General features: G+C 34.1%; 1 protein-coding gene across 10 annotated transcripts; it reads right to left on the bottom strand.

Annotated features, from left to right (window-relative positions):
* Positions 1–2,188: 2,188 nt before the first annotated feature.
* On the bottom strand, positions 2,189–26,162 carry LOC126755450 (phosphopantothenate--cysteine ligase). 10 transcript variants are annotated; one of them, XM_050468031.1, is made up of 6 exons: positions 25,878–26,162; positions 24,782–25,235; positions 23,610–24,053; positions 12,434–12,619; positions 7,947–8,084; positions 2,189–3,676 (listed from the first exon to the last, which is right to left on the bottom strand). In XM_050468031.1, exons 2-6 carry the CDS (start codon positions 24,905–24,907, stop codon positions 3,626–3,628), a joined length of 945 nt encoding a protein of 314 aa, XP_050323988.1. In that variant the 5' UTR covers positions 24,908–25,235; positions 25,878–26,162; the 3' UTR covers positions 2,189–3,625. The 10 variants fall into 10 exon arrangements, with proteins under 10 accessions (XP_050323988.1, XP_050323997.1, XP_050324028.1 ...); XM_050468040.1 differs by having other exon boundaries at positions 25,933–26,162; XM_050468071.1 differs by having other exon boundaries at positions 24,782–25,159; positions 25,933–26,162.
* Between the last annotated feature and the right edge of the window lie 314 nt (positions 26,163–26,476).

Below are 26,476 nucleotides of genomic sequence, written 5' to 3'. Positions count from 1 at the left end.
AAAGCTGTGTACATAATGGATGCCGCATTCGCTAACTATGGAACAAAAACACATTCGAATGCGACTTTCTCAGCAACATTTGGAGCGCTTTAAAAAAGACAAAGTGGATTTTGTGCATCGATTCATCACTATGGATGAGACTTGGGTCTATCACCATGATTCTGAATCGAAACGAGTTTGTGTTCGGAAATCGGCCAAGAAGTGTATGACATCAGTTTTTTAGGATGCGAGAGGAATTTTGTTTGTGCATTACTTGCAAACTAGTAAAACAATTAATTTTGAATATTATTGCAACTTTTTGGACAATTGAAGTAATTGTTGCCGGATTTTAAGCTTTATATTGGTCTACAACTTTGCTTCCGCCGTTTTCCAATAGATGTCTCTAGGGTCAAGCACTGGTCGATTAAATCGTTTTATATCGATCTTGGACATTTGTGTCAACACTGACCCAACAAAATATTTGTAGAGATCTGTTTGCATCCAAAATTTATTCTCAACTGAAAATGTCACTTTTTGAGCCGAATTCTCGACATTTGCGGGAAATTTTGCTTTTCTTTTTTAATTCCAAGAAAAGTGCGGCTGAGGCTCATCGAATGCTTTCGGATACGCACGGTGAGGCTGTCCTAAGTGAAGGAACATGTCGCGAAGTCGAAGACCGGCATGGTGGAGGAAGGGAGAAGATTTTCGAAGATGCTGTATTGGAAGCATTACTCGACCAAGATGCGTTTCAAACCCAAGAGGAATTGGCCGAATCGTTGCAAGTGACACAGCAAGCCGTATCAAAACGCCTCAAAGCCATGGGAATGATTCAGAAACAAGGAAACTGGGTTCCTTACGACTTGAAACCAAGAGATGTCGAACGGCGCTTCTTTGCAGGTGAACAGCTGCTTCAAACGCACAACCGAAAAGTATTTTTACATCGCATTGTAACTGGCGACGAAAAATGGGTCCACTACGATAATCCTAAGCGAAGAAAGTCATGGGGAAAGCCTGAACATGCCTCCACGTCGACGGAAAACCGAACATTCACGGCGCCAAGGTCATGCTCTGCATTTGGTGGGACCAGCTGGGGTGATATATTATGAGCTGCTAAAGCCAAGTGAAATCATCACTGGAGATCGATACTGAACGCAATTGATGCGTTTGAGCCGAGCACTAAAAGAAAAACGGCCACAGTACGAAGAAAGACACGATAAAGTCATTCTCCAGCATGACAATGCTCGGCCTCACGTCGCAAAGGTGATCAAAAAATATTTGTAGACGCTGAAATGGGAGATCTTACCCCACCCGCCGTATTCTCCAGACGTTGCTCCATCTGACTACCACTTGTTCCGATCGATGGCACACGGTCTAGCTAACGAGCACTTCAGTTCCTATGAAGAAGTCAAAAATTGGATTGATACTTGGATCGACTCGGAAGATGAGGAGTTCTTTCGTCACGGAATACGCATGCTGCCAGAAGTATGGTCAAAAGTAGTAGCTAGCGACGGCCAAAATTTTGAATAACATTTTTGTAACCGTTTTTATACAATAAAGCCTAAAAAAGGGGAAATTTCAGTACCGATTTTGTTCAAACATACGAGATGTACTTCAACCAAAATGTTATATTGAACGAAAATTAGGTACCAAATATAGTGTGTAAAAGCTGCTACAACCGTCTAATGGATTGGAAAAATAGAAAACGTGAAAGTATGCCATTCCGTATCCCAATGACTTGGACTAATCCTGGCGAAGGTCACAATCCATTGAATTGCTATGCATGTGCGAATAAAGGAGCCGCAAAAAGGATAAGAAAACAAATTTAAAAGGTCATAAAAAAAACTGACACATACGAACGCCAAACCCTTTGAGGGTTTTACTATACTGACCTAGTACCATCACCCTGACTTGGAATTTCTCACCCCCCAGACAATAAGCCCAAAAATGTTCCACAGTGTTATTACTAAATTCAGTAATGAAACATTATTGGTACACTTTATACTGAGAAAAAAAATAACATGGTGGCATGGCTTATATTTTGGGTATGACAGTATTTTGTAAAATTTTTGAAATTGAATAATGCCAGACTGCAATTTACGAAATTGCAAAGCAGTGTTCAAAATAATAATTGTAATGAGCCTTTTACTTACATACAAATTAAATTTATCAATATTCGCCCTAGATACATATAAATCCGTTTGCCATAATATAGTCTTATTTCAACACTTTTGTTTTAATAAATAAAATTACACTGATTTGTTACAGTTTTGATCTTCTTTTTCTACGTGTATACTAAGTGTAAATATGTATGATCGCTTTCATTTTTGTTTTTTTTTTTTTGTTTTTGTTTGTGACGATATAAATTTAATCGGGTTTTCGAAATAAAGTTAAGAAAAAATAGATGGGGATTAGAATGACTTGGTAGAAGACTAAGCGGAACCAAGAGAAGCCAGAGAGAAACCTATATTTGGTTTTCTTAATAATTAGTAGTTTGAGCAACAAGAAGATAGAAATTATGCGGGAACTACTTCTGAGCGAGAATTTCATTTAATATCCATAAGAGAAAACCAAGATCAGCAGAGTTTGAAGGTCTCCATAAGAGTGCTGTTTCACCAAGACAATGCAGCGTGTCACAAGTATCCATAAGAGTGCTTTCAAAAGGAACAACGAATACTCAGGCAAAGGAAGTAACTATTCGGAAGGAGTTATTCAAAAAGACAAAAACAGAAAAGATGCCGACTTGTGGCGGGCCAAAACAGCGAATGTACATACATAAGTATATATGGAAATAAATGGAAACATATTTGTTAGGACATATAGTAATCATATAATAGGTATGGGAAAACTGGTTAAGCTGCGCTGAATGTATCCCGGAATAACTCAACCATGTTTTGGCGGAGCACACTATTTTTTTGGAGCTATTGTCTCAAGGAGTAAGGAGCACTATAACAGCCGTTTCAAGATTTCCTCTTAAGCACTGTGCCCATAAGAAATCTGCATCTGCAATCTCTAATGATCTATGGTATTACAAAGAATATATAAAACTGATTACGAGATATATAACTAAGTGCTTTCAAGAAAGATACAGTGTAATAAAAGATGGAACAAATGGTATATACTCGCTCTATATTCTATGCCGAGATTTAAAGCTCACATATTCGAAATTTGAACATTTTTAGCCAACCAAAATTACTAATGTTTCAATATATTGTTCGTTATGTATGGTTATAGGAGGTATTTTAGGGCGTCAGATATGGGTTGTATATTATATATGTATACTACAGATGTATGTAAAAAATATGAAAGTTACTATTAATCGTATATTATTTCTCTGTTGCATTCTTATTGTATAAAAACTATATATGTACTTTAATATTTCTTATGTTATTTTTATAAACTAATTGTGATATATCCTTCAATCGATGCTATTGCCTCTGTTGCTTTTCCAATAACTTTCCCCCACTTATATACATATGTATTTATATATGTATATTGGCTATAGCTTATAGCGATGTTGTACACACACATTTACCTTAAATTAATATTTACGGCCGACGCCTGGTCCTGGATTCAATAGACGACAAAAATGTGGTGTTGTCACGCGACAGTCGACCTGCATGTGACGTCTTTGCCGCACCGACTGTGGTCATTGTCGATTCGTTGATGCTCCGTTTATGTATTCACTGTGCCTTTTCACCTGTGAATGAAAAATATATATACACGTTATAAAACGTTATATTACCTCATATTACATACATACGTACATATATGTATAGAAATTACCCTATTGGCATAGTAAAGTGAAACTCTAGAAAACTGATCTTAAAAATATACAGAATATATTTAGACCTTCTAAAATATAGTGTATAAGTACTGTATATAATAAGGTATAGAATGACTTAGCCATCTGCTTTGAAGATTAAATACTCCTGCAAATTGAAGAATTGTGAAAGGTGTAAATAATTTCAAGGGATCTGCAAAATAAATAAATAAAAAAGTTTCGGAAGAGAAAGTCTCTTTTAAACTCTCTGTGCACTGCCTCTGCATAAAATTGAACGATTAGATTTCAGGAAACCAGTGGAGTGTTACCAGGAGCAAAACAAGAAAGAGAGAGAGAAAAATAGAGCCTAAAATGCGTGAGTGCGCACTGATTGAGTGTGCAGTGAACATAAAAAGGGAGTTTACTGAAGTGATATTTTTTAGCCTAAAATTGAAGGAACCTTCTTCCTTTAAATATTGGGTTTATAACTATATTCGTACGGTTTGCCATGAGATGGCGTAACTTGATTATGAATTCAATATTCCAAACATGCAGTGGAAACCTACTGCCCTTGAGCGCCTTTTTCAGTAAATATCAATCATTGTTGTTTAATTTTTTCTCTCAGATATGAAAAAGTGATTTTCGGGGAGTTCTTCTTCATTACTTTAATATGTCCTAGAGGAAGGGAAGTTTATGGTGAAGAAGCTCTAGTTGAGCAAGCGTGCCAAAACTGGTTTGCACGATGTACAAGTAGTGATTTTGACTCCGAAGATGAAAACGTCGTAAGCGGCGAAAAAAAATTTAAAGAAGAGCAACTGGAAGCATTACTCGAAGAAGATTGTAGTCAAACACGAGAAAAGCTCGCAGAATCTTTGCGAGCTAATCAAACAACCATTAGAAAATGTTTAAAAGCAGCCGGTTATAGAAGTTCTGCTTGAACTGTACAAAACAGTTGTTTTTGCATCAGATTGTATTAAAAATGGATCCATAATGACAGCCGAGTATCCTTTACGCTCTGTATTTGGTGGGTTGTGAGCTTCTAAAATCGGGGGAAACCATTAATGGAGAACGCTAACGACAACAACTAATCAAATTGAAGCGATCGATTTCTGAAAACCCCTGGAATTAGGACTAAACACGAAGCAATAATTTTCTATCTTGACCACACTCGGTCTCATATTGTCAGATTTGTTAACAACTATTTGGGAAAGCAGCCTCCCCGCCTTATAGCTGTGATCCTTTTGACTCCTATTTGTTTCAGTCGACTATTAAAAATTGGCTTGATTCAGTTTTGGTTCTCTTGGAATGGAATAAGTAAATTGAGTATTACATGGGAAAATAATATAATAATAATATTATTTATTGTACATATTTTTCTTAAGTAAACATTCAAATTTTGAAAAATAATCCACACGAATATAGTATAGGTCCAAAAAATAGTGCAATGAAGGATCTTGCTGATAAATGCTCTTTCGGTATAAATCACCCATAATTTTGTTCTAATGTATAAATTATCATAGCAAACCTGACAACTCTGTCTTTTTAGTACCTTAAAGCTTAATATTAAGATCGAACTTCTTAACTTACTTACTACTTTTTAATAAATTTTTATATTTGGAATGCTTTGACAATTATTAAATTTTATTTATTAAATAAAGAAATTAATTTTACAAATTTTTCAACAAGGCAAGCAAGCAAATGGTCCAATTCTTCTGAAGTAACTGCAAAATATATTTTCGTGATCTAAATGTCAATTTGGTTTCCTATCAAAGTTTTCAGATTGTTTATTGGAACGTCGTAGGCGACGTCGTTCAGCCAATAACTCTTCCTCCGTTTCATCAATCATTTGCGGCGCTAACCTAGCAGTTTCCAATGAATATGGGCGAATTGATGCAGATGAATAGAAATAGTGAGCTTCGTCCCAATCGCTATCACTATCATCTGTGTCGCTCTCACTATCGCTTTCACCCTCCTCCTCCTCCTCCTCCTTATCGATGCGATCCTGGAAAGCAATTATAGCAGCTAATATAGATAGACGCTGAAGTGCCGTTAAGTGTATAGGTTGTGGCTCAGCTGACACGTCTGCTGTTCGACTTGACAAATTAGACTCTCCTGAGCCTTCCACGGCGTTGGACTTCTTTTCGTTTTCAGTCTTCTTAAGGAGGCCAGGCATTTTGTGTAATAATATTTCAATTAATATTTTATTTTTCAAGACGATAAATTTCGCGACGTGTTACTTGTCTGCTGATATTCAGCGAATGTGCCGAAATGCAAATTTGCTCGGCTTTATATCGTCGTCTGCCGAACAGTTACGGTAGCAGGTAGAACTTAACTTAACAATTATTTGGGTTGATTCCAAATATCGAGCAGTTTTGAAGGACAGCTAGTAGGTAGGCGTAAACGTAATGTTTTTATCCCTGTTAATATTTTTTAACTCCTTAAAACAATCTCTGAAAACAAAGGCTAAGGATTGTTTACTGCTAAAAAGTTTAAGTACTGCTTACTGTTAGCGTGTTTTAATGCTTGCACCGTAAAAAAGGATTAATTTGAAAAATGTTACAGTACACTACTTAACTGCAATAATACACCCTAATAGAACAAGAACAAAACAGTAGAGGAACATTTGAATGTATTTAAAAAATTGTTTTGCTTCCGTATATTGTTTATCATTGCTGCGGATAAACAACAATGGAAGGAAGTTATTGTAAAGAACTTCTTTTACTCAACTCGACACTTACTCGTTACCGTAACGTCCACTAAGATTTGTTTAGAATTCTTGGATATAAAAAATAAATGCACTATACAGATTTTGCTTTTAGTTCAGACAAAAGAACGGACTAACAAACAACTTGAATATTATTTAAACGTATAGTTATCAGATGAAAACATTTTCAGATCGAAGTTCTGACATGTACCAGAATAAATCTCGCCAGAAGATGAATGAAACACTTAAGTGTTCACGTATGCTAAGAAACATTTCCGAACGAACTCCATTCCTTATGTGGGAACAACAGAATATCGCCTTATGAGAAAAATATGACCAGAGATTTTTGGTAGATCTAGACATTGACGATAATTGCCAAATCCAGTAGATACTGATGAGTAGCAAAAGTATTAATTAGGCAAGATATCGAAAATTATTTCCAATAAGTTGGACATCAAATTGACCGTCTATAGTCCTACTATCATCTTAGATCTTCTAATACGTAACAAGTTCTTTGAAAATCCTAATCGTTCATCCGAAACATAATATATAATAACAATAATTCTGAAGACTTACATATGTATATGGTAATCACTGATATGTCAGAAAAAAACATCTTCTTTGTAATATCTTTTTAAAGACATTTTAAGTAAAACATAATTTACAGAATTAAATGAACTTTAATAATAATTTCATTTTGAAAAATTCTGGATTTCCTTGATCCCGTAGCTAATTTCTGCTTAAAATTATGTTATAACCAAAAACCAGACAAATCAATTATTACTTTAAACAAAATAATATAAATGGCGGCTTTCCAAAAAACAAGTATTTTTTTTGTGTAAAAATCTGAAGTGTAAATTAACTTAAAAACTCAAAATAATTATAAAAAATTCCTTTAATTATTATCTGAAAAATATATCTAAGATAGTCGGGAGAAAATTTCAAGTCAATCTGTCAAGCCGCTTCGGAGCAATTTTCCTCAACGATTCTGAAAATGGCGTTTGCGGAAAAAGTATTTAAAGTTCGGGTGCCGATGATAAATTCATATCTCCGAAACTATTTGCGGAATTAATTTAAAATTTTGGGGAACATTTTAAAATGCACATACATACTTACATATATTCGACATATGCAAACAATTCTTGAAATGCACAAGTAGGTTTAACCGCTTCAAATCACCATCATAAATCGGTTTCTACATTTTCAAAATAGCATACAATATGAGAGTGAAATTTTAAGTTTCGCATTGAAAAAAGCTGCTTTTTTCGAAAATATTTTTGTTTTGATCCGATTAAGAACAAAATTTTATGTATGCTATGAGTTCATTTAAAATGAAAGCAAGTTTATATAACGTTATTAACCTCCCTTTTCCATGAAGAGTGCAGTAACAATAAAATACAGTTCAGAAAAAAAAAATATTCGTGAAAAGGAAACAGTCAATTAGTGTGTAGTAATTGAATACGACTTTGTAATAAAATAAATTAACTGGTGAATAGTACTTACGAGATCGGCAACAATCGGCTCCTCAATTTCGAGTCCTTGCAGCGCCTGCTCTCTGCTCAGATGCACTTCGTACGACATGGTTGGCGAAACGAAAACGACGCGATGTTTACGTGTTTGTAGAATATTCGCAATGACCATCTGCGTGGGGGGAGAAAAATATATGAAATAATGAACAGTAAAGCTTACGAATGGAAAAAAGGTGCAAAAGTGGTCCAAAGAAAGAAACATGAACGACGCCTAAGTGGTTAAGTGTACTTATTTAGTTATATATATGTAGTGTAACAGCGCAGACAGTTGTTTTAGGGCAATATTGAAGGAAAATATTAGAATTAGGGTGTGTCAGTTTGTTACAAAAAATAATTATATACATATACATATATTTTTTTAAATTTATTTAGTATTATATTTATGGAGATCAAAAAGAGATTTTGAGGCGTTATCATACTAATAACGGATAATTAGGGTGTGTCAGTTTGTTACAAAAAAATAATTATATATACGTTTTTTTAAATTTATTTAGTAATATATTTTTTGGAGATCAAAGAGAGGTTTTGGGGCGTTATCATACTAATAATAGACATTAGGGTATAGTAATTTGTAAGAAAAAATAACAATAGTTGTATATTGCCGGTTTATTTTGTTCGTACAGTTGTTGTAAGGCATTATTGTACGAAGAGCTGAGCATTAGGGTCCGCCATTTTGTAGCACAAAACTATTTGCGTATTACCTGAGCATTAGGGTCCGTCATTTTGTAGCACAAAACTATTTGCGTATTACCTGTTTGGAACAATAAAATGTTTTTGTATTTTTTATCCGTTAAGCATCTACGGAATACTGAACATTAGGGCATGTCAGTCCGTTAGAAAATATAATTGCGTATTCTATGCGATTCATTGGGCATTAGGGCGTGTAATTTCGCAAAAATAATTGTATTGAAGAGAAAGAGATCCTGAAGGTGTGTCCCAAATAATAGTTGAGCATTATTTTCTGTTCATAGGGAATTAGGGTGTGTCAGTCTATAACAAATATATAATCTATTATAATTTTTAATTACTATTTCCGTACATGATCTAATACTTTCTACACCTTTTGGCACTTTTTAGTTTCCAGAGAATATTACTTTCTACGACAAAGCCGTTAAATATTTTTAATCCCCCTAATAACGATATTTACATAGTAGCATATAAATGTGTAGCACGAAAGCGAAATAGCTAAAAGCTATACACATACACATGCATATTACTGTATTGCCACATGCCACAGGGTTTTGCATGGCACACGTGATTGTGACAGTTTAAAAAAAAGAGTGGAAGGTATGCAAGTATGAAAGCCGTGAAAAAAATATTAATTTCCATACAAACACACACATACGGACAAAATGAAGGTCAGCAATGCAAACCAGGTAAACTGTAAAAAAAATAACTATGCATGCGTGTGTATGTGAGCATGTAAACAAAGGTGCACTGAGATGTTTGGCATTGAAAACGCGCTGAAACTATGTGACAATTTCGAAATAAAAACATTTGGTACGCTTTTCAAAGGCAAATAAATTGTTGGCATGCACGAAACTTAACCTTACAAATTGTCATAAACTAAACTGATATATTAATTTCCCTCGATTTATCTGTACCCGAAACACAATTAAGCCATTGTCCATAACAAGAAGAGTTCATGGTGTGTATTACTTTGTTGGAAAAATATATTCAATATTTATGTTTGCTATAAGAAGGGTGGTTCAGCTACGACCAAAACATTATTATTGAATTGGCTATCCGCTAATTACAGAAAACATGGTTATCTCCCCACAAATAGGTAAACAATTTCAACGTTAATGTGTAGCCGTCACGCCTTAGAGGTTGGTATGTTTGGCAAAGATACATTACCAAGGAATTTTAAGAGAGAGGAGAGGCATGTGAGTGTCGACAAATTGGCTATTTGCAAGCGGTGTCACTGAAACCAGCTAGTAGGATGAACGTGCACCATAATCAACTTAGCGTCATGTGACACTTTGTTGTTGCATTATTATTGCAATACTTTTGGGAACGCTGCTGACATTACAAACATTGCAGGCTAAAAACTTCGTATGGATATATTCTGTAGTTAGACATAACCTTCAAAAGGCACGCGTCGAATTTGCACAACTGTCGCAATATTCCTTAGTGTGAGTGAAAATTCCGTATCGTTCATATGAGATCCAAAGGCGATGAAAATATGAAAAAATCGAAAAAACTATTATGAGAAAGCTTGGTACAAAGTGAGTGCCGCGCGAACTCAAGCCGGTCATCGACTCGTATAGAAGCGATTGCAAAATTTCTTAAGTGAGGCTTCAAATTGCTTCTACATCTACCGTGTTCACTGAGTCTGGCCTCCAAAGAAAAAAAGTTAGCGACAATCTCCGTAAACTAAAAAGTCAATCGTGCAATGTTATCGAGAAGTTGGAGGATCGCCATTACATCTCACTCTAGCTGATTAAAAATATACGGATTTTTCTGTCTAAATGTAATGTATGTATATTTATTCGACAAGCACACAGGACAGTTCGATGAATGAGTAATTTGGACTAAATCAGTTGCTAGCAAAATTCTAGTCGGATTTCGGTCTAACGTTTAAGGTTAATTTTTGTTGATATGTTTATTTCTACTTAATTTTCATTTGTCTAAGAAGTTTAGAAACCGGACAAATCATTAGCATTACCCACATTACGTTGTGTCGTGCCAAGGCATTTGTTCCAAGGTTTCAAACAACTTTTGATAGAAGGGTTTGGAACGTCTTCGTTTACCCTTTAGCTACACTCTCAGCCCGTGATTCGAGATTGAAAAGAACTTGATAATATTCTTTATTGAAAGAAATTGGCATTTTGCATAGTCCAATATTTAATAAGTATGTATATATAATAGTGGGTACATCTTTCGGTATTTTACTCCAAACTGTTCTGTTGGAAAAGGATAAGTTCGCTTCTACAAGTATTCTGTTGATCTTCTTCCAGTGTATGTAATACTAAGATATACTCTCACTTTAAAAATTTGAAGTCTGGACTTAGCAACCTAATCCGTCTGTTACACAGTCACACTTTTCACTGGAATGCTATTTGGACGGATGCCGCTGATGGGTTTTATTACCCTTCCGTACGGGGATTATCTAGTAAATCAACAAGTCATTCAGTTCTAGCGGTTTGATAAATCACTTTTGTCGCCTTCACAGTAATTGCCACCAGATCTAAAATACTTCTGCCAACTATTTTTCAAGTCCTCAAAACACTTATTCGGCGAATTTTGTTTTAACTCTTCTGTCGACTAAAAACGGGTTTCACGAAGCGGCAATTTCAATTTGGGGAACAAAAAAAAACTCATACGAAGCCAAATCTGGTGAATACGGTGGTTGATCGATAGGCTCTACATGAATGTGGGATCTGATTCGCACAATCAAAATTGTCCAAAGAGACCTATTTACGGCACTCTTAAAAAAAAAAAACAAATTCAGTTCTATCGGAATGAGTCGAGCAAGAACGTGTTTCATACTCAAAATATCCACCAAAATCATTCGAACGGAGATGGCTCTCTTGCCATCTCTCCAACACCTGTCTAACGATTTTCAAGCACTATATCCTTGACTTTTTAAATATTTTCATAAGTAAAGGAGGTCAAAAAATGATTTCTCGACCGTCTTTGAAGGCTTTGTACCACTCGTTGGCTTGTTTTTTTTTTTATAAAACTGAATCACCGTTGGCAGTTTGCGCTCATATTGGGCATAGTAATTAAGGACAGTCCTACCAACTTAGCAAAATACATTTTTTTGAAATATCATTTATCCGGGAAATTTAATTACGATTTTGGGGTGCTTTTTTGTCACAATATAAGTTCAAGGATAGGATTTACATTCGCTCTAGTAAATCTTTATAATTACGAAAAAACACGAATTTATCGGGCAATGCAAATGAAACGTTTTAAAATCGAATGTCCACATGCCATAAAATACTAATCGCCAACAACATTAAACACCTATGTATATATACTTATATACATAAATATATATATATACAACATTCACTTATGAATAACTATGAGTATTAATAAACCAAATATGCAACGATCGAAGGCATGCTTGTGTGCCTTGGAATGTTGGCGTGTCAGTCTGTTTGGTTGTCGTGCTGTCGACCACTTTCATTACCAACAGGCCACCGGGCCAACAGAGTTCAGGCCACAAATGCAAATATTGATATTTTAAATTGCACAACACGTTTTCTAGTGTTCTCTTTCATTTGTTGTTATTGTTGGGTTGTATTGGGTGTGTCATCGGTGGGTTGAATAGGGTTAATTCATAAAGGTAGCTATAGAAATGCAAATGGCCGAAGGTGAAGGGGCATATTAGCCAGAGGGCAAACTAAAGCATGGTAACATAAAAGGCAATATGGCATATTAATATGCATATGTATGTGTATGTAATATACATATGTCATATACACACAATTGAAGTGCACGTGTACTCACCTTATGATTGTACTTGAAGAGACTATCGCGCGCCTTGGTAATCAATAAATTCTCGTCTGTTTCCAGCTTGAATGAGACAACGAATGCATGTGGCACCCAGAGGCTTGCCAATGGCGCAAGCATTTTTGGCACCAACTGCAGCGAGATTGTCGGTGCACCTTGACCGGACTGTATTTTGTGAGTAGGCTGCAAAGTAAATCAAAATAATTATATATAGTACATACATACATTGATTAATATGACAAGTGATGAAAGGGAAATACATACTATATAGTAATCATTACAACAATAATTATGAGAATTTAGTGATGATGAATGGCAAGTTGCATTCGAAAATTTATTGATTGAACTTAAGTTATAATTACACACTAAGGGGATGTAATAAGCGAATGTGCCGAGATATTTTCATGCGTTCCGTGTTATCAATATTGTGATACGGGGACGAGTTCAATCGCTTTTTTTTAGATACTATCTTTTTTAAAACGATTCCCACGAATTCTCAAATTCTACTGAACCGATTTACTTGAACATTTTAGAGATTTTTTTTATAGACTTATTTAACATATAATATGTATGTTACTATTACTTAACATAGGTCCTCAAATTTAAATTTGTACTATTAAAAAAATCAAAACAGCCTAAAAAATTGGTACAAAAATATATTTTTTAAGTTATTCACGTACTCTTGAAAAAAAATATATACATTTTCCGTGGTAGCGATTTATTCTAGATTAATAACTTTTTTTTGCTTCAGATTTTTCAGTTCCCACTTCATTAGGTGCCAATTTTTATAATTTTTAACTTTTTTTACTAATCCCTTAAAATTAAAAATACTTATTTTCCCAATAATCTCTTTTAACAAGTTCTATTATTACTGAATTAAAGCATCTGTGTTTTTAAAACTTTCATTCCATTCATTTCCATCTTGCTACAAATATTGCTTTGTAAGGTTACTCATACGCCCCCGGCACTATTACATTACCAATTCATTTACATACAAAATCATACAAATGTGTATTTGTGCATATAATAATAATTTACCAAAGAAATCGTATGCTTCCACTTTGCATACATACATATACAATGATATGTGCATTTAAGGCATTATAATCAATTTGTGTCGTTGTATGTTAATATAAAGAGTCGGTGACATGTCGACAGTGTGAAAAGAATTTCTTTGTGATTCTGAATAGAAAAATCATTGAAATTGAGCGGAAAGTATAGAAAACTATTAGGTTCTTTATACTTAAGTGAATATGCATGCAAATGAAGTATGAAGATGGTCGTTGACATAGACAACAGACAAAGAAATAAAAAGAGATTTTAAAGATTTTATTTCAAATTGAGTTTTCATAAATATTGCAACTTAACACATAAAAATATTAAAGACTATATCAATTATGGTTTTATTGCCTTTTTTTAATAATTTTTTTTTTACTATTTTCTAATTTTTTTTTTTTTAATATATTTTTTTAAGATTTTTAACAAAATGTTTTTAAAGTAAAGCAAGTAAATGATATGCATTAAAACCGCGAGAAAATTCATAATTTATCATTTTATTTTATTTTATACTTTATGTATAAATTTAAAAAAGCAATAATCTGTTAAATGATTCCGTTCCATAAAAGAAAGCTCAGAAACCTTCATTATTCATCAGCAATTTAAGTAATACAAGTTTTTTTGGAATTTAATAAATTTCCTTGAACTGATACGGCAGTAACATCACTGAAATAAATTTGAAAAATGTACTAGTTTGAGAATATCTCTTTTAAATATGGATGGAGCAAATTGAACTTAAGTAATCTGCAATTCAAAAAGTATTTATAAAGCCATACTATGTAATTTTATAAGCATAACACAATTTGAAAAAAAAAAATTTTTTTTTTTTTAATATCACCGTAGATGTGCCTCTTAATAAACACTTTCGTACTCTATTTTTGGAAGAGTTTATATGTTTAATTATACATAGATGTATTTATATTTCATAATACATGCGCCGGAATGTAGGCAACGACTGCAGCAGCATTTTTTATAAGCCAGGCCAACCAACCGCAAGTTCGAACAAGTATTTGTTGTAGTATTTATTTATAAGCATAATTTTAAGCAATTAATAGTCAAAATAGTAGAATTTTTGTCGCACCAATACAGTTTAAGGGGTCAGTAGGGTAATCTGGCCTGTTTTTTTTTTGACATTTTTTTTCATACAAATTTTTATTCTACAATACAACTTTTTTCACATATCATGAGGTATATCGTGGAGTGTATAAAAAAAAATTTGTTCTGAATTTTTTGATGAAATCTGTCGCAGAAATGGCTGGGTGAATGAGATGCGTTTTTTCACTGGCGGATACGATTTCTCATGTTTGGATCATCTGAAACACAAAAACTCCAATTTATTCTAAAAAAGTATGTGAATGGTTATTGTCCCTATTAGAAGCATGAAAAAATGTTGATAAATAAAAAAGTAATTACTTTTTCTTTTTAATTTTTGCCCATGTTTTTCTACATAAATTTTGTCATAACAATGTCAATAAATTATAAAAAATATAAGGACGATAGCCAGGCGTTCTGTGAATATTAAAAAAAGAAATTAAGCAAATCGGTTGAGTTGTTCGACCAGAATCATGTCCGCCAGTTTAAAAAGTGTGTTTTTTGAGAGAAACGCGTTTAAAGTTTGAAGTGTGCACTCCGAGCGCTCCGAACGTCGAGCGGTATTCTTCTTTTTGGGCCTTTTTCGAAACCCCACTGGAAAGTGGGTTTCTACGTTTATTCTAAAGTTATAAGGGAACAGAAAATGCAAAAAAAAAAATTGGAAAAAGATTACCCTACTGACCCCTTAATAATTACCGCGCGTCGGAAGAATGAAAATAACGGGACTTACGTCTTTCTAGCTATTAAATTAGAAATACAGAAATTCTTTAACTAATTTCCCATCTTTCATAAGAATTTTTTCAACAATTTCAATTGCTTTCGACCCTGTCCGCTAGCGTTAATCAACATAGATGCTATTAAATTACTTTATCCCAGCTTTAATTAGGCAACGAAACGCAAAAAAATTAAAAAAAAACACACAACATAACTAGAATGCGACAACAGAAAAAAATATGAAAAGCTAACAGCTGCAAGTGTATAATTCATTCATTAACATTCATTAACGCCAGTGCTTCAATGACGAGTGAGCAGCGCAGTTAGCCTTGCTGCCGCATGAAATCCTTTTGCTGCAAAGCAAATATATAGTATAGCCATAGGCGCAAAAATTACATACATAAATAAATACAGACATATGGATAGACGAATATGCATATAATATAATACAATATATAAAAAGTTAAAAGTAGTGATAAACAGTTGGTTGTCCAGGCGAGGGCGGGGATGCCTGTTTACTAGCCTAACTGGACTTGTCAGTTCGAAGAGTTGTGGTTGAACGAATATCAAAACAAAATGAAATGAATATTTCACTTGCAAATATATGTGACATATGAACATTTATAGCACTTATGAATGTATGTATACATATGTGTATGCTGATAATGTGTGTCTGACTAGCTCTTCGGCGAATGTCATTGATGCTTGTAAATATACTAAAATTTTGCTAATAAATCTTTCAGAATTTCGAATTAAATGCACACAGAGAAAAACAATCACACTCAGCCACACACACACACGCACAGAAGCAGTTAGCAAAAATATAAATTATGCGCAAATGTGGATGAACTGAATTAACGGTAATTTCAACAAAGGCATTGTCATGACTGTCATTTATTTTGACATTTCAATTATTTGCATTTAATATTGACTGAGCATCATTTAGGATGAGAACAAACACATTTAAATGCGATTTACGCAGCACACACACACACAGAAGTAAAAACAAATATACAGAAATACTAAAATATGCTGTGTGTGTATGCCAGAAACTCCGCAGCACAAATGGAATTTGAGCTCTAAAAAGCATTTGGTGCTTGGCGCGTTCGTATTTTATGCGCCTTGAGCATTTACAAGCGGCATACAAGTAGACACACATACACATATGTAAATATGTGTATATGTGTGTATAATAATTCAATTTCACTTATGTAAGAGTGATTGCGCGTTTTCAATAAATATTAAATATAGACGCACACCTAAATACTTGCATATAAATCAACCCATGAGGCTTTTGCGCCAATAAGCACAGCTTAACATCGTAAAATAAATAATGAACCTCTAGCGCGGAAAAGGAAGCGTACAAAAATTGTGGGGAGGGAAAATAAATGCTGAATGCTTTGAGTCGTGTGCAATTTGGGGATTTGAAATTAATTCCATTAATTTGTGAAGCTGACGGAAAGCATATATTTAATGATGTAACGGTTCCATGGTTACGTTAGGAGCTTAAGGAGCATACAAAGCACTTGAAAGTAAAAAAAAAAAACTCAAGTCAAGTTAAATTATGTAACTTTGAGCGAAGCCAAAAGCAAGTCAAGGTGGATGTACATATGTATATGTATGTATGTATATAAAGTGTAGAAACCGAATTTATTAAAAAACAAGAAAAAACGTTAACTTCGGTTGCACCGAAGCTAAATACCCTTCACAGGTGCGTTTCTGTTAGTAACTATGAGTTCAGTTTGTATTAGAGATGTAGAGATTACATTGTTGCCTTAAAAAATAATCTATTCCAAATTTCGTGAATATATCTTGTCAAATGTGAAAGTTGTCCATACAAGAATTTGATTTCGATCGTTCAGTTTGTATGGCAGCTATATGCTATAGTTAACCGATCTGATCAATTTCTTGGGAGATTACATTGGTGCTTTAGAAAATAATATATACCAAATTTCGTGAATATACCTTGTCAAATGTGAAAGTTGTCCATACAAGAACTTGATTCCGATCGTTCAGTTTGTATGGCAGCTATATGTTATAGTGGTCCGATATCGGCCGTTCCAACAAATGAGCAGCTTCTTGAAGAGAAAATGACGTTTGCAAAATTTCAAAACGATATCTTAAAAACTGAGGGACTAGTTCGTATATATACAGACAGACAGACAGACGGACATGGCTAAATCGACTCAGCTCGACATACTGATCATTTATATATATACTTTATAGGGTCCCCGACGATTCCTTCTGGGTGTTACAAACTTCGTGACAAACTTAATATACCCTGTTCAGGGTATAAAAAGTTGTTTAACAATAATGTCAGCTAAAATATTTACTTTTGGCAAGTTCTATATATGCTTTTTTAAAAATTAATTAAATTTGTTTAATTAAAATTTAAAACTGTTTAATTACGGGCAATTTTTAATTTTACAACAAATAAAGCTCAATACAAACAAGAAAAAATGTTCGTTTGAGTTTCCGGAACATCCAGAAGTCACACGGGGCTAAATCAGGCGAATATGGTGGCACGATATTGGTTGGAAATTTGGAGAAAGACTCACGAAGAATCAATGCAGTATGTGACGGTGCATTATCGTGGTGCAAAAACCAAGAGTTGTCAGTCCATAATTCCGGACTCATTTTTACGTATAGCTTCGGGCAAGCTACGCATAACACTTAAATTTTATTCCTTGTTGACAGTTTGACCTGTCGAAAAAAAATCGGAATCACCACACCTCGATAATCGAAGAAAACTTCGGCTACGGCTCCCTTTGCCACGATATTCGGTCGATTGATCGTCTGTTTCCGGGTCGTAAGCATAGATACAAGACTGTTTTTCGAAAAAATTAAGTGATTTTGGAACCAATCGTGCTTTCACTTTTCTTAGGCACAAATAATCTCTCAAAATTGTTTTCACTATCCGTCCGATATTCTAACGATGACAGTCAGATCTCTGGCTGTTAATCGTCAATTCTCAAGCACAAATTCCTTTATTTTATTGACGTGTTGATCGACAAACAATTATCATCGAAGGCATTTTCCAACATTCTGAACGTTTCGGCACCAGGAATTTGATTCCGCAAACAAAATTTAATACAGCTTCTTTGTTGAATAATTTCACTCATCGTAAAAATCGCCGAACGCACTTTATGTACTACAGAAAGACAAACGTATACTAAACACTAATGATTATTTTGATATGATATTTGGCACAGATGTCACTGGCAGTCATACAAACCTAGAAAAAAAATATTTCGACGAATTGGTTTTCTCGTGAAATTTAAATTAAAAAGTCTTACTATTTTTTGCTCACAGTATTATAGACGAAAGGACACGGCTAACACGACTCTTCTCGGTACACTGACCATTTATACTTTATATGGTCACCGACGTTTCCTTCTGGGTGTTACAAACTTCGTGGCAACTTTTCCAATATGTTTGTAATTAATAGCACGTGCAAAACGAAAGTTTCTTTCCGCTTATATAAACAATTTCGAAACATTTTCTACACCGCATTTACTAAGATAATAACAACAATGCAGCCATCTTCGTCTACATCACCACCATTGTCAACATTATCTCCAACAATCTATTTTTAGCATCGTAAATACTTTTTTTCAATTTTTGTTGCAGTAAAAGCTGTTACATTATCAGTATTGATGTTGTTGTCGCCTTCCAGCGAGCAGTCAGTGTCGTTGTTAAGTAATTTGATTTGCATAATTTCACTTGTAAATGCTTGTCGCTCCTTACTTTCCGCTCCCACGCGCTTCACACGCTCTCTTCACTTCTTTTGCTGTGAATTAATGCCATGATGACTTTTTTATCGCCTTGTGGGCAACAGTTGGCTTTCTTTGCCTATGACGTCTATAACCACCGTCATCATGCGGCATTGTCACCGAACGGGCTTTAAGCCAAGTAAATCTTCGCCGCAGAAGGTTGTGAATGTGTGCTATGCCCTACATATACATTTATGTACTTTATCCATTTATAATAGGGCAGCTCCTACAATTACCTTTCTATCGGAAGCAGATCTCCTACGCTCTCCTCCATTATGTTTTGAAAATGGATTTTACACTCTCGTTAAAGCTTAAGTATTAATGTGAGTACAAGAATCGTTATTGTGTTCGTTAGAGTTATGAAGAATGAAAATGCCAGACAGGGTTTTATTTTTTATTATGAGTTCATAGGCTTGACGCTAGCCTTTTTTATTTATTTTAGCTTTGCTTGAATATTTAATGTATTTGTTATTTTTTATTTGTGACTTCCATATGCATACATTATAAGATCTATTTATTATTTATTTAATAACTGTAGTTTATTAAGTTTGAATTTAGTAGGAAGGATAATACCGTTCGCAGGTAAAACATTTCTAAAATTAGAAAATGGGAATGACATTCTCAAAAATAAACTCTATATATTTGAGTAAAAATTATTGCCTTGAGATCCTTGTTATATATCATCAGATTCCTAGCGACTAGATACGGAATAAGTAAACCCCTTTATTCTTGGTTAGTTTTATACTGAAAATATTAAGGAAGTCAAGTGAATATTTATTATTGCCTGTAGTCTGGTTCTCAAAATAAATAATATGTTTCCGCATATCCCAATATATTAATGTTTTGTGTATAAACGCAATGCATCAATACTGGTGACGGATCGTAAGTTTATGAATATGACGTCGAAACTGTCCCTTAATGAGCTGAAACCAAAAAAACCGTGATTCGTTTAAGGCACTGAGGGCAATCCTAACCGAAGCTTATAACAATTGTATTGAAAATTGGATAATAAGAATTAAAATACATGGAAATGTTGTTTTTTGTCTGTCCGAGTCAATTTTGTTCAGATAATAAACAATGAATGTGCGAATCGTCTATATTACAAACTACAAATAGTTGGTCGGGAATAGCAACAAGCAGCAACTCACATACCCACATTTAAACTTACATACATACATATATGTAGATGCCCACATAAGTATGTATGTATGTATGTATGTGCGCCACACAATGACGCTTCCGCGCTTCATTCACAAGCCCGGTCCAATGACATCAAGGCAAAGAGAATTAGAGCAAAACAACGACGGCCAAGTTTGCAGTCAGTGAAGCAACAAAGCTACGCTCGTTTGCGCTGCTGCTGGCGACAGCAAGACAGTGGTGGCGAGCAAGGACAATGTCAAGGCGACCGTCACCCAACATCGAAGCAAACTTTTCACAAATAAATGACAGGCGAAAGCAACAGACTCACATAGTTACTAATATATCTAGTCTGCTTAGCGCCTTTGTGGTGGCACAGATGTCACACCAGCACCATAATATAGTTGGCCGAAGGCATGCATATTCAAGAGACCCTTGTGAGTGCTAGTGGAGTGGCACGTTGACGCAAAGCGGATGATAAAATTAAACTGAATGGAATATTGAAAATGATAATAAAGTCATTTACATACATATGTATGTATATGAGTACATTTACTATATTTTATACGAAGGACGATCAACAAAACAGTGGCAACAAGAAGCTTTTCCTACAAGAAAAAACGTCAAGTTTGGTTGCATCGTAATTACATGTTTGTATGACAGCTATATGCTATAGAGATTCGATCTGAATCTTTGTTGAGAAATTTACCCACGCCTTGAGACAAATTTCGTGAAGATATCTTATAAAATAAGAAAGTTTTTCATACAGGATCACAAGTTTAATCGGTTAGTTTGTATGATAACTGTATGCTATACTGATCCAATATCAGGAGTTCATCATATATATTCCTTTTGGGTCCTTGACGTTCCGTATTAAATACGGACAATCTGCCAACAAGCACGAATTAAAATTTACTCTTTCCGAGCAACCCTCGTAGAGTAAGTAAAGTGTTTATACAGCTAAAGTATTGTGTTAAAATCCACGGTTGAGCCCGCTGCTGTTGGCTGTGTTGTTGAAATAGGCATTATCACCAGTAAGTTATCACCCTGTTGCTGTAACACACTCATTCAATGTGTCCGTCTATAAGTAAGTGGATGTTCAGCCATTGTTCTAAAAATTCCATTCATTTTCACTCGAGCTGGGCGCCAACAGTGGCGACCGAGAACGATCGAAGAATGCCAGCTGTTGAGTTGGAGGTGTACAAAGACCTTGCCAATGGTCATATGGATAGCAAAGATAATAACGAAGATGAAAATAGTAGCGTAGATGACTGAATATATGAATATGTTGAGCCTAAAGATAATCAATGTGGCGATATGTTGATAGTGAGGCAAGTAAAAATGAATGGCCTGACACCTCAGGCGTGAACATTTAATCTACAAAGTATATGTATATGTATGTAGGTACATACATATGTATAAATTAAGTACGGTTTTCATTACAAACACTCTGATATGCACAGACTTGTTTGAAGTACTTGTAATACAAATATTTCGCATAACGATAAATAAAACTGGAGAAGAGAGGTAGTAGATGTTTTTGAAATTCAAATATTTTATTATTTTGAGATGTTACGTAATATCGCAGTTTTTGTCCAGTCTGATGAAAAAAAAAATCCGCCAAAAAATAGAAAATAAAATTTTTTTTTGCAAAATTTGCAAATTCTTATCAGGTAAATTTTTGTCAATAAGAATGCGTAGGCAAAACTAACAGCTGATTGTGACATATGGTCGCATTGTTATGATGTACTGTTGTTGGGGTGTCCTACACTACTCATTATGTCATTGCTGACTATTTAATTCAGCATTCAGCTCAGCATGTCTACAGAATTGGAGAACGATTTTTTACTAAATTCTGATTGTGGCATGATTTTATTTAGCCAATCAAAATTCGATGGCTTCATTCTCTATGCTTATGAAATTCATCTCGAAAGAATAATATAAAATTATTAATTTTTGTAATTTCCAGATGTTCTTTGTGTTTTTCAGTATTTAATACAATTTTTTTATGAATTCAATATACTTATGTACATATGTAAGTAGGCAATAAATTTTTAAATAAACATGGATGCCAGTTATATGCTATAGTAAGCCGATCTGAACAATTTGTTCGACGATTGTAGTTCGTGAAGATATCTTCTTATATATGTACCTTTCAATAAAAAAAATATTATATTAGAAAGTAGAAAGCTGTGTAAACAAAATCGCGAAAAATATTCCAGACTTTATTAATTCGTGATATGTAGGTAGATACGAAGAGAAATAAATAAGCAAATTAACGCTTCAATAACATATTTCCGCAGGTTTACCCTAAAATACATACATATCGTCACCTGAAATGCAAAATAACGTAACAACATTTTCGGAAATGATGAAACACGGAATAAAAATGGAACATGACTGAAAAAAAATGTTAATATTGGTTAAAACTGGTTCATATCTGAGTGCAGAATCTGAAAATGTTGAACATATGCATGTAATTTGAAGTAGTGAAGCGTAATCAATAAGACACTCAATTTCGAATTTTATGATGATACGTTATTTTGCATTTCAGGTGACGATATATACGTATGTATGTATATATAAATAAATATATTTTTATTTTTTGCTTTGGTCGATTTCGTTAATCTTTTAAGGTTTGTTTTGTGAATATGCTCTTGCTTCAAATACATCGATAAGAAGGCGAATGCCCACATTTACATATTTCAATTTGCTAAACAATAGGGGTATTCTCTTGCTCTTGCAAGATTGCAGATTGCAAAAATACTATACCGAAATATACAAGAGCACGAGATCACCCATTGCAGATTCTAGTGATATATGAATGGCTAATGCGGTCAATTTGTTGTGAATGACTATTAAGCATGGCTATTGTGAATTGGCGCACCTTCTGCATACATTTTTAAGAAAAAAACTGTAACAAATCTTTAAAATTTAAATAGAAATAATAAAATCCATTTAAAACTTATCTTCCTCAACAAATTAACGACGTAATATGTCTTTATGTAAAATGGCAACTACAACAGGGTTGCAATTATATTTTTGCGTGACATTGCACGCAAATATACATAGGTTTTGGTCTGACATATTTTACAGCCCTTGCAAATATTTTTCTGCGTGTGTTTGTTGTTGTGCCGTTGTAAATCTGCAATTCTTGCACCGTGCACCGGGTTTTGCAAGAGCAAGAGAATACCCCTAATTTATTATTGTGACACACATATTTTCGCATTTTTACTTGCGCTGCTTTTCTGTGATGTTAATAAAAATCAAAATTAGTTGTACAACAAATTGGACATTTAAGGGATAGAGTACAAATACGAAAACACCTTAACATCTGTCAAATATTCACAAAAGAGAAACCATTATATGAATGGTACCCGCAAACGCACAAAAACACTTACCATCATATCCTGAGGAACGTAGAAATCTGATACTGCCGCTGCTAAATATAACAACGCTCTCTCCTCGAACGCCGCTAGACATTCACAAGCGGCACGTAATAGCCACAAATAATCCGCCACCGTGTTAAAGTTAACATACAAAATCATTTGGGATTCGCGAGCTTGTTTATATTTGGCTAATATCGGTGCGAATACATCAACGGAATCCGGTTTAACTGTAATCGATGTACTTTGCCCATTGTCGGTAATGTCGAGCATATCAAAAAATTGTTGGCCGGTAAGGTGTCGTGTAAACGGTTCTAGCGACTTGACGCGATACATAAATATTACGGCGTAGTCATGATCGAGAAAATATTCAGCAGATGCTGAGCCACGTGTTCCCGCACTAAAATTATCTACAAAGCGTACGGTATTGTGCTCCAGAGGTACTGTGGTCCCACCTGACTGAAATTACAGAAATGAAAATTTGAGAAATGCAAATTGGAAAAGGAAATGTGTACAAAGGGTTTCTGGTTTGATAAGAAAATGTTTGAAAAAATTTGCCAGTACATAACAGGTGGGCTGAAAAGTTCGTAGGCTGAGACATAGATGGCACTACTAATATTACATCCTTATAATTTTTAGCCAGCCCTTACCTTTATACGTGCACGAATTTTACTGCTGTCGAACTATTAGATTATGAGTTATTGCATTTTGGGTGTAGGAACTTGTGTTAGTTCACGACAAATTGGTCAGAAGAAATTTCGTGTGTTCATAAAGCATACATTAACACTGCTGAAGCCAAAGTTTTTGAATCGACCAACTTTATTTGCATTCTGCTCCAAGGAAATCAACCCCTTGAAAAGTGGTTTGCTAAATTTGAACGAAGCGAAATTAGCATCAAGGAGGCAGTGGACGCCATCCAGTGATTAAAACAAATTCTATGTGAGTCTTTTCACTTTTTAGCCCATTTATAGAAAATAAAAAAAGTATTTTACTAATTTAATCCAAAATAAAATTTGTTTCATCAACGTGTATCTTTCTCACGCCATTCAGATTTAAATAACCGGATTTATGTATATCTTGGCAAATAATGTCACAGCATTCTTCATAGGTTAACGGCATATGTAATCACAAACATATGTACATATATATCATGTTATTATTTACAATAATTATATGTGAAAACTTACCGTTACAAGGACGATACGGTTTTGCAATTTATTGTGACGTTCACAAAATTCTTTCAATAATGAACGATTATCCTCGAAATCGGTTGGCGGTAAATGTGTATTATAAAAATCCTCCCAGTGTGTCATGATGATTAAATTTTTAATAGGAATATATATACTATATATTTATATGTACTGTGCGATCTGTTTTAAATGTTTTTTTTTTCGCAGAGAATTTCACGGTCACAAGTAATTACAATATTTGCGTAGCAAATTTAGTTTTCCGGTTTTAGATTTAGTTGGCTTGGTTTTCCAATTTCAACATTGATTGAATTAAATGTGTCGCGTTTGTGTTCTCTTTCAAACTCGTTGCCGGAAATTAATCTTTAACGATGATATCTGTATGCGAGTTGTTATGAGCAGTATTATGTTTTAACTTGGTAGGTATACGGAAATAAAGAAACTTTGAGCTTTACTGTGCGAGAAAAATATGAGGAAATTACAAAACTTATAGAAAATGTAATATGTATGTATGTATATAATGAAATGGAATTTAGCAACGTTGTTTTGATGAATAACCATCTTCAATAGCTACAATCTATTTATTCTAATAAATTCAGATTCATGTGTGCATTTGAAAGAAATCCTCAATTTAATAAGAAAAAGAGAGAGGATAGGCATCTAACACTTCAAAAATATTTGGGCTCCAATCAGAAGTAAAGTCATATCAGAAGGTCCACTAAATGTTGGTATTTTAAAATTGCATTTGTTAGATGTACATTTATCATATTAGAAAACTTTAGAGGTTTTTACCAGTCGATGGAAAACTGCGGGTTTCCAAGTTAATCGAATACACATAAACGAAATAACCAAAAGACTAAAGCATTTTGTTTTAGAACACGTAAAAAATGTTCATTATTAATCATAATTTTCTAATTAGAAATTGGCCTTTAGTGAACACGTTTGAACACAAACCACTCTCCTTTCTGTCACTTTCGTTCATACTTTATTTTCCAAATAATTTCTAAGCACATTCTCATTCTCACTATCAACCACTTCGTTTGATTTTGAGATTAACAATTAATTGACAAACCGTGATCACATGCACTACACTTACTTTTAACTTAAAACTTTGATAGAAAATAATAATTGATAGAAATAATAACACTCACGACGTCTCGCCAACGTACCGAAAAGACAAAAACATTAAAATGGAGTAATCAATTCACTTTATTTTCGTTATTAAATTATTAGGAATTTCGATGCACTTTTCTATAACCATATTACATTCGAACCGCGCTGTGTTCCAAAAAACTCTGATTACACTCCAAATTCATTAATATTTTCTATGTCCACCAGAATTCTGAAGAAAATTACACAGGCGCAGAGAGCAACGTCCAAAGTCGACATATGAACAAATGTCAAAAGAACAGAGTTGCCGGCAGCTTTAGCAAGCATAACAGATGTTAATACAGGGAGACTCAAAAGTTAATTTTCATTCACATTGTGTTTTATTTTCAATTGCCAAGCCATTAACTAAAAAAAGCTAAAAAGAGAACAAAGCAGTGAACTGAAATGAATTTTAAAGAACTTTCAATATTTAAATTTTAGAAATCGGGAAAAATCAATGGACACTTATATTATCCTCTATCGTTAGATATTTCTAAACAAATCTTTAGTTAGTTTGGCAGCGTTATAAAAGCTAAGGTGCCCAGA

Source organism: Bactrocera neohumeralis, chromosome 2 (genome assembly GCF_024586455.1).
Source record: "Bactrocera neohumeralis isolate Rockhampton chromosome 2, APGP_CSIRO_Bneo_wtdbg2-racon-allhic-juicebox.fasta_v2, whole genome shotgun sequence".
In the NCBI taxonomy this organism is placed as follows: Eukaryota; Metazoa; Arthropoda; class Insecta; order Diptera; family Tephritidae; genus Bactrocera; species Bactrocera neohumeralis.
This window is presented reverse-complemented; position numbering and strand designations above follow the sequence as displayed.

Excerpts from the sequence above, each read along its gene's own strand:
- LOC126755450 (XM_050468031.1), bottom strand. The coding sequence starts at position 24,907 with ATGACACACTGGGAGGATTTTTATAATACACATTTACCGCCAACCGAT. Across the intron at positions 24,054-24,781 it reads ACCGTATCGTCCTTGTAACG|TCAGGTGGGACCACAGTACC; the intron begins GTAAGTTTTCAC and ends CTGTAATTTCAG. Across the intron at positions 12,620-23,609 it reads ACGTTCCTCAGGATATGATG|CCTACTCACAAAATACAGTC; the intron begins GTAAGTGTTTTT and ends TTTACTTTGCAG.